General features: G+C 42.3%; 1 protein-coding gene across 4 annotated transcripts in view; it reads left to right on the top strand.

Annotated features, from left to right (window-relative positions):
• RHPN2 (rhophilin Rho GTPase binding protein 2) overlaps positions 1–14,382 on the top strand; it is a 60,304-nt gene that overhangs the window by 22,050 nt on the left and 23,872 nt on the right. For 3 of the 4 annotated variants that reach the window (XM_036346311.1, XM_036346312.1, XM_036346313.1), the window contains exons 3-4: positions 6,721–6,849; positions 9,453–9,528. The exons of the other annotated variant lie outside the window; for it this stretch is intronic. In XM_036346311.1, the coding sequence (XP_036202204.1) occupies positions 6,721–6,849; positions 9,453–9,528 (205 nt within the window). The remainder of the gene's footprint in view (positions 1–6,720; positions 6,850–9,452; positions 9,529–14,382) is intronic. 4 annotated transcript variants of the gene reach the window in all.

Here is a 14,382-nt window from a genome sequence, read left to right on the forward strand (position 1 = left end):
AGCAAGGTGCTGGGAGGACGGTATGCCGAGAGAGGATATGGAACCTCCACGCCCCTCCTTGGCCTATGGGTCCCTTCCATCTGGCTGTTCCTGAGTTGTACTCTTTAAAATAAACCACAGTAAATCTAAGTAAAGTGTTTTCCTGAGTTCTGTGAGTTGTAGTGAATTATCTAACCTAAGGAGGAGGTTGTGGGAACCCCCTCCTCAGGTTAGATGCCCTGTACTTGCAACTGGTGCTTGAAGTGGGGCAGTCTTTTGGCACCAAGCCCATAATTGTGGGGTCTGTGCTAAACCTGGGAGTTAGTGTCAGAAATAAATTGTTGGGCACTCACTTAGTGTCAGAGAATCCAAATTGGAGAGTTGCAAACACCATTGTGTTTAATAAAACAACCTATTAGAGCCCTAGCCGGCTTGGCTCAGTGGATAAAGCGTCAGCCTGCAGACTGAAGGGTCCCGGGTTCGATTCCGGCCAAGGGCACATGCCTGGGTTGTGGGCTCAATCCCCAGTGGGGGGCGTGCAGGAGGCAGCCGATCAATGATTCTCTCTCATCATTGATGTTTCTTTCTATCTCTCTCTCCTTCTCCCTTCCTCTCTGAAACCAATAAAGAAATATATTAACACAAAAACAAAAACAACCTATTAGAGTAGAATAGACTATAAGGGCATGAATCACATGTATGTCAAAGGATAGTTTTGTGAGAATTTTGTTTTAGGGGTGTGTGTACATGTACTGCGTTGAGATATAAAATGTATTTTTTACTGATGATCATGGCCAAAAAAAAAATCCCCAAACCAGTGATAGTCACTAAACTGAGCTTCCAACATCTCACTGCCTGGCTGGGGAAGCCCAGATGTACATGTGTGAACATTTTATTGGGCAGTAAGTGGGCAGGTGCCATCACATCTGCAGCCAGGGTCAGGTGGCTTTTTCTGAGGGGGAGGAGCAAAAATTTGTTGGTTCCTCAAGGAGGAGTTCGGTGGAGAGAGGGGGTGCTGAGAAGAAATATAAATACATCATGGACAGAAACTGATGGACCCAGGTATGTAGTGAGGTGGAAGAGCCACCCCAGTGGGGAGGGCAGCCCTCAGGGAAAGTGTTAGCACTTTGCTCTCTGCAGGTAAGGTGAACAGGTGGTGAGCAAAGCAAAGCTGATAACAGGGCTGGATTTTCATCAATGAGGAGTGGGTGGTGGACAGGTACCTTTTCTCTGGCTGGAGCTCTTGGCTGATGAACTTCAGGTGTCCTCATCCATGAACTGAGCATAAATTTTAGTACTGTACTCGGTCTGAGGGATGGCTTGAGGACCTGCCTGGATGGTTCATGGAAATGTGTGCAGCAAGGCCTGACTCAGTATTTGGTTTTCACTGACACTTGTTTCGCAGTGATTCCTAATCTGTATAAAATGAGGAACCCACCTGTAAGGTCTTCAAGTCTGTGTCAGAACCTCTACTGGAGAACTTGGGTACAGTTCTTCCCTTCGTATTGTTTACCACTATTCTGTACGGTGGATGTACCACATTTTGTGTATCTGTTGATGGATATCTGGATTGTTCCCACTTTGGGGCTATTATGAATGATGCTACTTATACATTGACCTACATGTCTTTGTATGGACATAGGCTTTCTTTTCTCTCATATAGATTCCTAGGAGCAGAATTACAATATTAGAGAGTAAGTTTATGTTTAACATTTTTAGAAACTACCCAACTGTTTTCCATAGTGGCCGTGCCATTTACATTCATCAGTGTAGGAGGGTTCCAGTTTCTCTACATCCTCAATAACATTATTGTTTGTCTTTTTTATTATAGGTAATCTAGGGGTGTGCATTGGTATCTCATTATTCTTTCAATATGCATTTCTTTATTGACTAACAATATTTAGTATCATTTCATGCTTATTAGCCATTCATACATCTTCTTTAGTAAAATGTCTATTCATATCTTTTCCCCATAAAAAATTGAATTGTCTTTTTATTATTTAACAAACAGAACTCTATACATTTGGATGCAAATTCTTTATCAGATACATAATTTGCAAATATTTTCTTCTAGTCTGTGGCTTTTCTTTGTTCTTTGTTTCTTTTTTTGTTTCTTTTTATGGTGTCTTCTGAATCACAGAAGTTTACAAATTCAACAGAGTCCAATTTATCAATTTCCTTTTTATGGATTATGCTTTCAGTTTGTAGTTAAGAATACTTTGCCCAACCCAAGGTCATGAAGATTTTTCTCCTGTGTTTTTTTAATTTTATTTTTATTTTTATTGATTTCAGAGAGGAATGAAGAAGGAAAGAGAGAGATAGAAACACCGATGATGAGAGAGAATCATTGATCGGCTACCTCCTGAATGCCCCTGCCCCCCTCTTCCCCGACTGGGGACCAAGCCCACAACCTGGGCATGTGTCCTTGACTGGAATTGAACCCAGGACCCTTCAATCCACAGGCCAATGCTCTATCCACTGAGCCAAACCAGCCAGGGCTCTCCTGTGTTTTCTTCTGGAAGTTTTAGAGCTTGAACTCTTGTATTGTGGTCTCTGATCCGTTTTTGACTTAATATTTGAGTATGATAAGAGACGTAGATCAACAGTAAAGATTTAAAAATAAAAAAAAATAAAAAGAGACTTAGGTTGTGGAGAAGAGTTATCATAGCAGGCCTGAGATGGCTATCCTTAGACAGGCCTGCTTGCAAAGTTGGCCTTTGCCTGGTGTCTGGAAACATAGATTTCAGGAGAGTTCCCACTATTCTCAGAATTAGAGGGGCTCATTGTGCCTAAGTTTGTACAAGTACTGTAATTTATGCTGAACACCTGCTTTCTTTATGGAAGTCTGAAATATTAGAACACGCTAGGCAGAGATGCCTGCCTGACTTGCCCCTAGTAGAAACCCTGGACATTATGTCTCTAATCAGCTTCCTTGGTAGATAGTGTTTCACATGTATTGTCATAACTCCCTGCTGGACAAATTAAGCCATTCTGTGTGACTCCCTGGGAAGGGGCCTCAGCCACCTGTGCCTGATTTCCTCCAGACCTCACCTCATGCACCTTTTGCTGATTTTGCTGTGTGTCCTTTGCTGTAATAAATCAGCCATGAGTGGTGGAAATGCAGACTGGTGCAGCCATTATGGAAAACAGTATGGAGTTTCCTAAAAAAATTAAATAATGGAACTGCCATCTGACCAGCCATCCCACTTCTAGGTATATATCCTAAGAAACCCAAAACACCAATCAGAAAGAATGTAGCCCAGCCAGCATGGCTCAGTGGTTGAGTGTAGACCTATGAACCAGGAGGTCACCATTGAATTCCTGATCAGGGCACATACCTAAATTGTGGGCTCGATCCCCAGTGTAGGGCAGCCAATCAGTGATTCTCTCTCATCATTGATGTTTCTATTTCTCTCTCCTTCTCCCTTCCTCTTTAAAATCAATTTTAAAAATATATTGGAGAAAAAAGAAAGAATGTATGCACCCCTATGTTCATAGCAGCACAATTTATAATAGCTAAGATCTGGAAACAGTAGATGAGTGGATAAAAAAAGTTGTGGTACCATGGAATACTATGTAGCAGTAAAAAAGGAGGAGAATCTCTTACCCTTTGAAACAGCATGAGGGACCGGGGGAGTATCATGCTAAGTAAAATAAGTCAGTCAGAGAAAGGCAAGTATCACATGATCTCATTCATATGTGGAATTTAAGTAACAAAATAAACTGATGAATGGAGTGGATACAGAGACATGGAAGCATGAACAGAGTGCAGAATCTCAGAGGGAAGGCAGGGGAGGGTGGGTGGGTTGGAGGTAATCAACCAATGACCTTGTATGCATATATGCATGGCCATGGACACAGACAATGAGGTGGTGAGGGTTGGGAGGCAGAGACAGGCTGGAGGAGGTCGGGGTGGAGGAGGACATATGTAATACTATTATTATAATAATAGTATTATGATAATACTATTATAATTATTCAACAATAAATAATTATTTTAAAAAGTAATGAATTATTAAAAAAAATTAAAATAAGGAATAGACCAAATAAAATAAAACAATTATAATAAAAGAATAAAAATTTAAAAAAATCAGAGCTGTGAGTACAATTATATTCTGAGTCTTGTGAGTCCTCCTGATGAGTCACTGATCCTGGGGATAGTCTTGGGGACATTGACATATCCAGGGATGTGCAATTGCTTCAGGACCAATTGTCAGAAAGACTGTCTTTTCCCCTTGGAATTGTCTTGTCACCTTTATCAAAGTCAATTGACCACAAATGTAAGGATTTATTTCTGGATTCTATTCAGGTCCATTATGCCAATATTACATTGTCTTGATTATGTGGATTTATAATAAGTTTTAAAATCAGATAGCATAAGTCCTCCAACTTTGTTCTTTTTCAGAATTATTTGATTATTCTAGGTCCTTTGCATTTCCATATAATTTTTAGGGTCAGCATGTCAACATTTACCAAAAAGCTTACTGGGTTGTTATTGCAATTTTATCATATCAATAGAAAATGTCAATGGAGAATGAATATCTTAACAATGGTGAGTCTTCCAATTTATAAACATGACATTTATTGTCTCAACAACGTTTTGAAGTTTTCAGTATATGAGTATTGTGCTTCTTTTCTAAAATTTATTCCTAAGTATTCTTTTTGATGTTAATTTGAATGAAATTGTTTTCTTAATACAGTGGGGCCTTGACTTACGAGTGTAAGTCAGAGTGTCCTGACTAACGATTTTTTTGAGATACCAGCTGTCTCTTGGCTGATTTTTTGCATTGAGTTGACAGAGTTATTTGAGTTAACGAGCTCCTTAACAACCTCGGTCTTGGAACGAATTAAACTCATAAGTCAAGGCCCCACTGTATTTGAATATTTGTATTGCTAGTATATAACTATAAAATGATTTTTGTATACTTTGCTAAATTTATTAGTTCTGGTATTTGTTTCATGTCAAGATTATGTCATCTGTGAATAAAAACAGTTTTACTCTTTCTTTCCCATCCAGGTACCTTTAATTTTTTTTTCTTTCTTTTTTTTTTAAATATATTTTATTGCTTTTTTACAGAGAGGAAGGGAGAGAGATAGAGAGTTAGAAACATCGATGAGAGAGAAATATCAATCAGCTGCCTCCTGCACATCTCTTACTGGGGATATGCCCTCAACCAAGGTACATGCCCTTGACCGGAATCGAACCTGGGACCTTTCAGTCCGCAGGCCGATGCTCTATCCACTGAGCCAAATCGGTTTCAGCTTTAATTTCTTTATTTACTCTTTATTTACCTTATTGGCACTGGCTTGAACTTCCAGTAAAATGTTGGTTAGCAGAGGCAGAAGTGGACATCTTTGCCTCATTTCTGATCATAATAAGAGGGAAAGCATGAAGTATGACGTTAGCTGTGGGCTTTCATAGATGCCCTTTATCAAGTTTTGTAAATTCTCTTTTATTCCTAGTTTGTTTAAAATTTTTATCACACAGCCAAACCACTTGGCATACCTGTTACCAACTACAGGCATACCTTGTAGTATTGCTCTTCACTTAATTGCACTTCACAGATGTTGCATTTTTTACAAATTGAAGGCAAGACCCTCCACCATCAAAGATCATGACTCCAAAAAAAAAAATCATGACTCCCTTTATAATGGTGGTCTGGAACTGATTCAGCAATATCATGCCTGTACTTTCTAAAAAATGTTTTTAATTTATTGATTGACTTTTAGAGAGATAAATAGACATCAATTTGTTGTTCCACTTATGCATTCATTGGTTGATTCTTTTTTGTTTTTGTTTTTTTAATTTTTATTGATTTCAGAGAGGAAGGAAGAGGGAGAGAGAGATAGAAACATCAATGATGAGAGAGAACCATCGATCGGCTGCCTCCTGCACACCCCTACCAGGGATTGAGCTCGCAACCCAGGCATGTGCCCTTGACCGGAATCGAACCCACGACTCTTCAGTCTGCAGGCCGACACTCAATCCACTGAGCCAAACTGGCTAGGGCCATTAGTTGATTCTTGTGTGTGGCCCTGACCAGGGATAAAACCTGCAACCTTGTGTATTGTGACAATGCTATAACTGACTGACCCCCGTACTCTTCTTTTGCATTTATTAAAGTGACCATGTGTTTTTTGGTCCTTTGTTCTATTAATATAGTATGTTACGTTAATTGATTTTCAGGTGTTAAGCCAACCTTGCAGTTGGGGGTGAATTCTTCTTAGTCATGGTGTACAATCCTTTATATATGTAGCTAGGTTCAAGTTGCTAATATTTTATTGAGGATTTTTGCATATTTAGCTATGAAGGCTATTGGTCTGTCATATTGCTTTCTTGTGCTGTCTTGCTCTGGTTTTGGATCAGGATAATATTAGCCTCGTAGAATGAGCTGGAAAGTGTTACCTCCTCTATTTTCTCACCCATTTTCTTTTGAGGGGATAATTTATGGTCCTTTATGGGTGGCCGTGAACAGTTCTCTCTTCTCTTCTTAAGGCTGATTCTTTGCAGAGATGTCTTAGGATTTATGCACGGCAGCTCAGTGTCATTGGCTATGTCCAGGGCCATTTGCTGGTAGATGTGGCTCAAAAAGGGGCAGGTGCCTGGCATTCCTGAGACACCTTATCTGATCACATCTGCAGGTGGTATCTCAGAGCTCCCCTGCAAGGATTGGGGAGTCTGCTCACCTCGCAGCTGGGATATCTGGCTGAGGGTGCTTCTCTCCCCTTCTTTTTTAACAGAGCAGCCACGAACCACAAGGTACGCGAGCAGGTGCGCCTGGAACTGAGCTTTGTGAACTCAGACCTGCAGATGCTCAAGGAAGAGCTGGAGGGGCTCAACATCTCAGTGGGAGTCTATCAGAGCACAGAGTAAGTGTGGGTAACGCTTCTTCCAGGTACTTTCTGAGCCTCAGATCATGCCACACCACGAATGGTGCAGGGATAGTCCAGGGGGTGAGGCAATCCCCTTTGGGAAGCAAGGAAATGATTAGATTTGGGGTTGAGCCAGATACCAGGGATGAACTTCTGGAGTTTGCTGGGAACATCTGGAGAATTGGACAAAGGCATTTGTTTGTCCTGGGACCTTTTGGGACATGGTTTTATGGGAGAACTGCATGGCTGGATCCAGGCAAGGAGATGGCCTCTCTCACATGAACTGGGTGGCTCAGCCATAAAAATGCCCTGAAAGTGCTTTTGTGGTTAGCTTTGAGAGCCGAACTGCCAGGTGGGGCCCAGGTTGCCCTGTCTTCTTCCCTTGAGGCTCAGGCCCCTCCACCATGCACAAGGACTGGATCACTTTGTTGTTAGAATGCAAACATGTCTAAACTGCCTTTTATGTCAAAGATTAGGGGACTCATGGGAGTTCTCTGAGGAGAAGCAACTGAGACTTCAGAAATGTGCTCCGTTAAATATTTGAGGAACGGATGTTCTAACTCAGAAGTGTCCCATAGGTAGTGTTTGTGTGAGGCGAGGTATTAAGGCAGGGGTCCTCAAACTACGGCCCGCGGGCCACATGCAAATACAAATATTGTATTTTTTCCGTTTTTTTTTTTTTTTTTTTTTTTTTTTACTTCAAAATAAGATATGTGCAGTGTGCATAGGAATTTGTTCATAGTTTTTTTTAAACTATAGTCCGGCCCTCCAACGGTCTGAGGGACAGTGAACTGGCCCCCTGTTTAAAAAGTTTGAGGACCCCTGTATTAAGGTGTGACTTTAAGAAAGCTCAGGGAGTCTCTCGCCCCAAGGTGGGAACTGTCCATCTTTAAGGAGAAATAACTTTGGGAAGCTCCAAAGAAGAGTTTGCCTCCTTTTCTGCGTGGGGAAGTGAAACTTCTTAAAAGGGAGGAGAGCCCGAAGGGAAACTCAGTCAGAAAATCGATCCCTGGATTAACAGGAGGATGACATTTGAAAACCTTGAGTCATCTTTGGAATGTGCTTTTCCTGATTGTCCCCAGTCCTCTGCACGCCACAGGTGTGTTTTTCAGAGCCAGAGGGAGAGCGTTAGCCCGCGATACCTTTGAAACCTCTGTTCTCCCCTTTGTGACGCCCGTGGGCCCTGGCTCACTCAGCTCTGGGCTCACAGTGTGGTTTTGGTCACCTAATCAGGACCAGTGCAGTGTTTCTCCCAGCCTACACTCTGGTATTAAATTCCAGTGTTTTGCCCAAAAGGTCAAAGTTCCTCGAGGAGGCAAGGCAGGGCCAAACTTTGGTGAGAAATGGAGGATGCTTCCTATTCCCACTTGTTGTACTGAAGCTCAGGGATGTCCATTGTAAAGACCTCCCACAGAGACATGCAATTTAAGGCTTCAGTGTGGTCACAGTGTGGCTCTAAAGTGGCCAGTTGTCCCCTGGGCCGTTGGGAAGAGGAGATAGAGATGTGCACATTCATAATGCCCCCTTGCATTTGAATCCCCCCTCTTCCTGTTTTCAAAGCAGATTGCCTCTTTCTTAGTTGATCTTTAAACACTTCTGTGAGGTAGGCAAGGAAGAAACAATCTCATTGTGCAGATGAGAAACACAGGGAGGTCAGAGGTTAGCCTAAGAGTGGGGCTGGGGCTCCCTGGCCAGGGGGGTCTCCTGGACAGGCACAGAAAGAGCAGACCTTGCCTCCAGCCCTATGTGGGGTGAGGACAGAGGGGAGGAGCATGGCCCATCCTCATCTCCTTCCAGCAGGGTCCGGCTTTCCCTGCGGGCTTTGGGGAAGCCACAGGCCCCGTTGGATCTTGCCTGCTTTGAGCACAGCCCCTTGTTTTCCTTCCAGCACAGAGACAGTTTCAGCTTACAGCTGCATTGTCCATTCACCCTGCTTAGCATTCCTGGCCTTCTCCCCTGGCCGGGCTGAGCAGCCTCAGGAGGTCTCCTGTTACAGGTCAGGGAGCTAAATCCCTGTTTGCAGAACACAGCCTGAGCCAGGTTCACTTCCTGTTGGCCCTGCCCCTAAGAACTAGGCTCAGGGTGCACTCCCAGGGTAACCTATGGGGTAACCAAGTAGTCACTTGCTGGAGGAGGAGGTGGAGGGGAAGTAGCTAGCCAGGGCCTGACCCTGGGCTGGGAGCTAGGAGCACTTAGTTGTCCGATGGGGCATCTGCCCTCAAGGCCTTCCTCATGCAGGTGATGAGACACCTAGAGAGATACACCCCAAGGAGGAGGCAACTGAGAGCCCAGGGATGAGGGCTGCAGGCGAGGTGGGACCCAGGCGCAGGTCCTGGCACATGGTAGGTTCTCAGCAAAATTACTGGAGGAAGGGCTGAGATTGGAGGGATAAACTGATTGAGATGGTGGTAGGCCCTTGTGTGTTAGGCTGAGACCAGGTCAGGGATATGTCCAGAGTCTTCTTTATGGAAAATGAACTGGTGTTTGGGGTTGATGTGAGGAGGGGGTGGTGGGGACCTGAGCTGGCTACTGGGGAGGCTGTAGGTACAGAGTGGCCAGTATAGGGATGTTCATAAACCAAGGTGCTGTGCTTCTTCTAGGGAGACGTTTACAATCCCGCTGATTCCACTTGGCCTGAAGGAAACCAAGGATGTTGACTTTTCAGTCGTTCTCAAGGTAAATCTCAAAGCAATGGGAGCTGGAATCACTTTTTTCTTAAAAACCTGTGTCACTGAGCTGGATGCTGGTGTGTCACCGGCCCTGCCTACTGGGTTCAGGTGGGAAGTGGGAGAAGTACTCTGATTGGAGTCTCTGATATAAAAATTTAGTATCCCAGCAAGTGGCCTTAGGCTCCATGGGCCAAGCGTCCATTGGTCTCTGCAGGGTGAGCCCGAGCCCCGTTGCTGCACAGAGAACTTAGTGCAGCCTTCTGGTATTCTTTAGTCACTCTGAGGCCAAGTCAGAGAGTGTCTGTGGTGCCTTGTATGCATATATGCATCACCCATGGACACAGACAGTAGGGTGCTGAAGACCTGGGGCAAGGGGCGGGGGCGCGCTAGAAGAGGCCAAGGGGGAAATTGGGGGACATATGTAATACTTTCAACAATAAAGATTTATTTTTTTAAAAAAAGAGGGTCTGTGGTGGACATGCTTTAGAATTAAAAAATTATATCCTATTTTAGTATTTTTTTTCTTAAATTTTGTAACTGATATAGGCCATATTTTTGGAAAAATAGCTACATATTTTCCCTAAACATTTTGTGAAAATTTCCAAACTTACAGGAAAGATGAAAGAATTTTACAGTGGACTCCTGTATATTCACTACCTAGATTCTATCATGAACATTTTATTATAGTTACTTTCTCACAGATTTATCCATCTCTGCATCCTTGTGTCTGTATACCAACTCATTTTTTAAAATATATTTTTTATTGATTTCAGAGAGGAAGGGAGAGGGAGAGAGAAATAGAAACATCAATGATGAGAAAGAATCACTGATTGGCCACCTCCTGCATGCCCCACACTGGGGACCGAGCCTGCAACCTGCTTATATGCCCCGATCCGAATTGAACCGTGACCTCCTGGTTCACAGATTGACGCTCAACCACTGAGCCACACTAACCAGGCTCATCTTATTTTTTGATGCATTTCAAAGTAAATCAAAGATGTTGGTTTCCACTGTCCTTAAATACATACGTGAATAACTAGAGTTTATGGTTGTTGTTTTCCCCCCATCCAATTTCTGGGGATCTGGTCTCCTCCCCCTCACCCCTCTTTTTCTTTCTTTGTCCTTTCTTCTTTCTTTTTTAAAAAATAATTGCTTTATTGAGATATAAATTATATACCATACAATTCGCCTCTTACAATTGAACAGTATGTGACTTCCTTTTGACTGTGTGTGTCTCTGGCAGGCAGATGATACCTGTAGGCCCACCTGTGCCTGTCACCGAGCTGGATGCTGGTGTGTCACAGGCCCTGCCTGCTGGGTTCAAGTGGGAAGTGAGAAAAGTGCCCTGATTGGAGGCAGCAGGAAATGCCTCGCCTCCAGGCTGGGGCCAGGAGAGCCTCCTGAAACCTGGAATGCCCTCCTGTTTCTCCTCTCCCAGCTCCATTAGTCTGAGTTTTAACAAATCCCCTCAGACTTCCAGTTAGGAGGAGGAAGTGGAGATGGGGTGGGAGGTAGTGCCCGTCTCTGAGCTTTCCAGCACAGGCCTGGTATATAGGAATTAATCCCAGCATCATGAAAAAGTGCTTCAAAGAATTAAGTTTCTTTTCATAGTAATCCCCGTGACTCATTCTGGACTAATTTTAGTTTAGGAAAGAATAAAGTATCATATGGTATTTGGGGCACTGTAGCATTTGTCCTTTTAAAAGCAATCAGTTCCCGGTCTCCCGATCGAACTCCTGAGGGGACACTTTGCATATTAGCCTTTTATATATATAGATGTGACTTTAGTTTGGACTTTGATTTATGAAATATAATTAAGGACTAGTTGTTTTACCATATAAAAAAATAATAATAAAAGCAGTCAGTTAATGCTTTGAAAACTTCTGCACTTGACTTCCCTTCTGGAGCAGAGACTTGACTCACTTGACATAAGCCTCTTCACCCAGGGCCTTTTTGCCTGCAGCCTTGTTTAATCCTGGTGCAGGTCCCTGGGAGTGTGGGGTTCATTTTGGGTTTGAGAAGGACATTGGTGGTCTTGTAGGGCCCAAGATCACCAGAGATTGGATTATCTGGGTAGAAAACAATCTAGGAAACAGTTTTATGCCAGCCTTTCACAGGCTACTTGAACTTTTAGATGTGACACTATCACAGGCCTGACACTCAGACTGTCTGTCTGTGGAAATGTCTTCAGTTGCTTTTGTAGGATAATTTTCTTAAGATTTAATTTGTTACTTGGTGCTAGAGCTGCAAGAGTGTAGGCATTTTAAAGGGAGAGTCTTGGAGAAACTTGGGAATTTTATGGGCATCTGTAAGGATTCAAACATGTCACGTGCTGAATTCCACATTAAAGCCAGTGAAAAAAATCACGTGCTGTGGCCAGCTACTATTCAGCTGAGGCTCCCAACCATGTCATTTTAGCCTAAAAGGGACTCTACAAATGTCAGTTAGACAAAAATGAGAACGTTTGGGGACATTCTGTTTTCTCCCTTCCACATTTGTGCTTCCGAGTAACAGACAGGTGCTACAGAAATAGTTTGCCTGACTTCATTAGGGCCATTCAGATTGTCTTTAAATCTGTCAGATGTGTCTGTGTGACGTTTAAAGGTTAGTAAAGCCTCACAATGTGATTTGGTTTTATTTTAAATAAATAGGCTTTTAAATGGTCTCATTAAAAAGCACCATCATGTCTGACCAGTGTGGCTCGCTTGACCTATGGTTGAGTGTTAACCTATGAACCAGGAGGTCATGGTTCCATTCCCGTCAGGGCACATGCCCGGATTTCAGGCAGATCCCCATTAGGGGGCATGCAGGACACAGCCAGTCAATGATTCTCTCTCATCATTGATGTTTCTATCTCTCCCTTCCTCTCTGAAATCAATAAAAATAATTTTTTATAAAGCACCATCAAACTACATTCTCTTACCTGACAATTCAAGTTGTTGTTTTTGCTTTTAAATAGAGCTTTATTTATTTTTCTAATTAAAAACACTATTCTAAAACATTCAGAAAATACCAGGACGTGTGGAGATCCCGCAAAACCCACTACCTCTCCCCAATAACTCGCTCAGCATTTAATCTTTGGACACCTGGGCTCTTCCTCTGATCAGGGGCCTCCCTCCCGAGGACGCGTGACTCCTCCCTTCCGTGAGGGCTTAGTGTGATGTCTCCTTGTGCTAAACAAGATAGCGGTTAATTTCCTGCTTTCGGCAGCTTCCATCAGCAGTTCTCTGTTAGCTTCTTTGCACACTTCGCTGAATATTCCCATTGGATGAATTTCTGGATGTGAATCTGGTAGGTCAAAGATACATATTCTATTATGTGACTTCCCACCAGAAATGGTCCTGCCTACATTCCTTACAGTGTGGAACTGCTACCCTCAGTGTCATTCATCATGTGGATTTTTAAAAAACTATCTTTTTGATTTTTGTGAAATCAAGGCAAAAGTGATACCTTATTACAGTTTGCAATTCTTTGATCAGAAATAGAGTTGAATACATTTTTGTGTATGTTTATGTGCCCCTTGCATTTCTCTTTTTCAAAATGACTGTTATTGTCCTTTGCTTGCCATAGTGTTGCTCTTATTACATAAAACAGTTTTGTTTTGTTTTTTAACATGTGCAAGATAGTAACTCTTGGTGTTATATACTGCTAATATTTCTCTCAGTACATTCTTTCCTTTAACTTTTGTTATATAAGCAATAACCAGTTTAAAAAAACACTGTGTTTTTCTTCATACAGGTTTTATATTGTTAAAGTTATCAGTTCTTCTCTTTACAATCTGCCTTGCTGACATCTCTAGAAAGGCATTCTCTCTATGCCAAGATGTCATAAATATTTTGCTATTGTTTCTCTTACTGCTTTGTTTAAAATTTATTTTATTTTATTTTATTTATTTATTTATTTATTTTTATTTATTTTTTAATTAAGTTCAGATTATTACATTTGTTCCTCTTTTTTCCCCCCCATAACTCCCCTCCTCCCAGTTCCCGCCCCACCCTCCACCCTCACTCCCCACCCACTGTCCTCATCCATAGGTGCACGATTTTTGTCCAGTCTCTTCCCGCATCTCCCACATCCCTTTCCCCCCCAAGAATAATCAGTCCATTCCCTTTCTATGTCCCTGATTCTATTATAATCACCAGTTCATTCTGTTCATCAGATTATTTATTCACTTGATTCTTAGATTCACTTGTTGATAGATGCATATTTGTTGTTCATAATTTGTATCTTTACCTTTTTCTTCCTCTTCCTGTTCTTAAAGGATACCTTTCAGCATTTCATATAATCCTGGTTTGGTGGTGATGAACTCCTTTAGCTTTTCCTTATCTGTGAAGCTCTTTATCTGACCTTCAATTCTGAATGATAGCTTTGCTGGATAAAGTAATCTTGGTTGTAGGTTCTTGGTATTCATCACTTTGAATATTTCTTGCCACTCCCTTCTGGCCTGCAAAGTTTCTGTTGAGAAATCAGCTGACAGTCGTATGGGTATTCCCTTGTAGGTTTCTTTCTCTTGCTGTTTTTAAGATTCTCTCTTTGTCTTTTGCTCTTGGCATTTTAATTATGATGTGTCTTGGTGTGGTCCTCTTTGGATTGTTTTGTTTGGGGTTCTCCGCGCTTCCTGGATCTGTAAGTCCATTTCTTTCACCAGGTGGGGGAAGTTTTCTGTCATTATTTCTTCAAATAGGTTTTCAATATCTTGCTCTCTCTCATCTTCTGGCACCCCTATAATTCTGATGTTGGTACGCTTGAAGCTGTCCCAGAGGCTCCTTACACTGTCCTCGCATTTTTGGATTCTTTTTTCATTTTGCTTTTCCGGTTGGGTGTTTTTTGCTTCCTCGCATTTCAAATCATTGACTTGATT

This window comes from Myotis myotis, unplaced genomic scaffold (genome assembly GCF_014108235.1).
Source record: "Myotis myotis isolate mMyoMyo1 unplaced genomic scaffold, mMyoMyo1.p scaffold_m19_p_19, whole genome shotgun sequence".
Taxonomy (NCBI): domain Eukaryota; kingdom Metazoa; phylum Chordata; class Mammalia; order Chiroptera; family Vespertilionidae; genus Myotis; species Myotis myotis.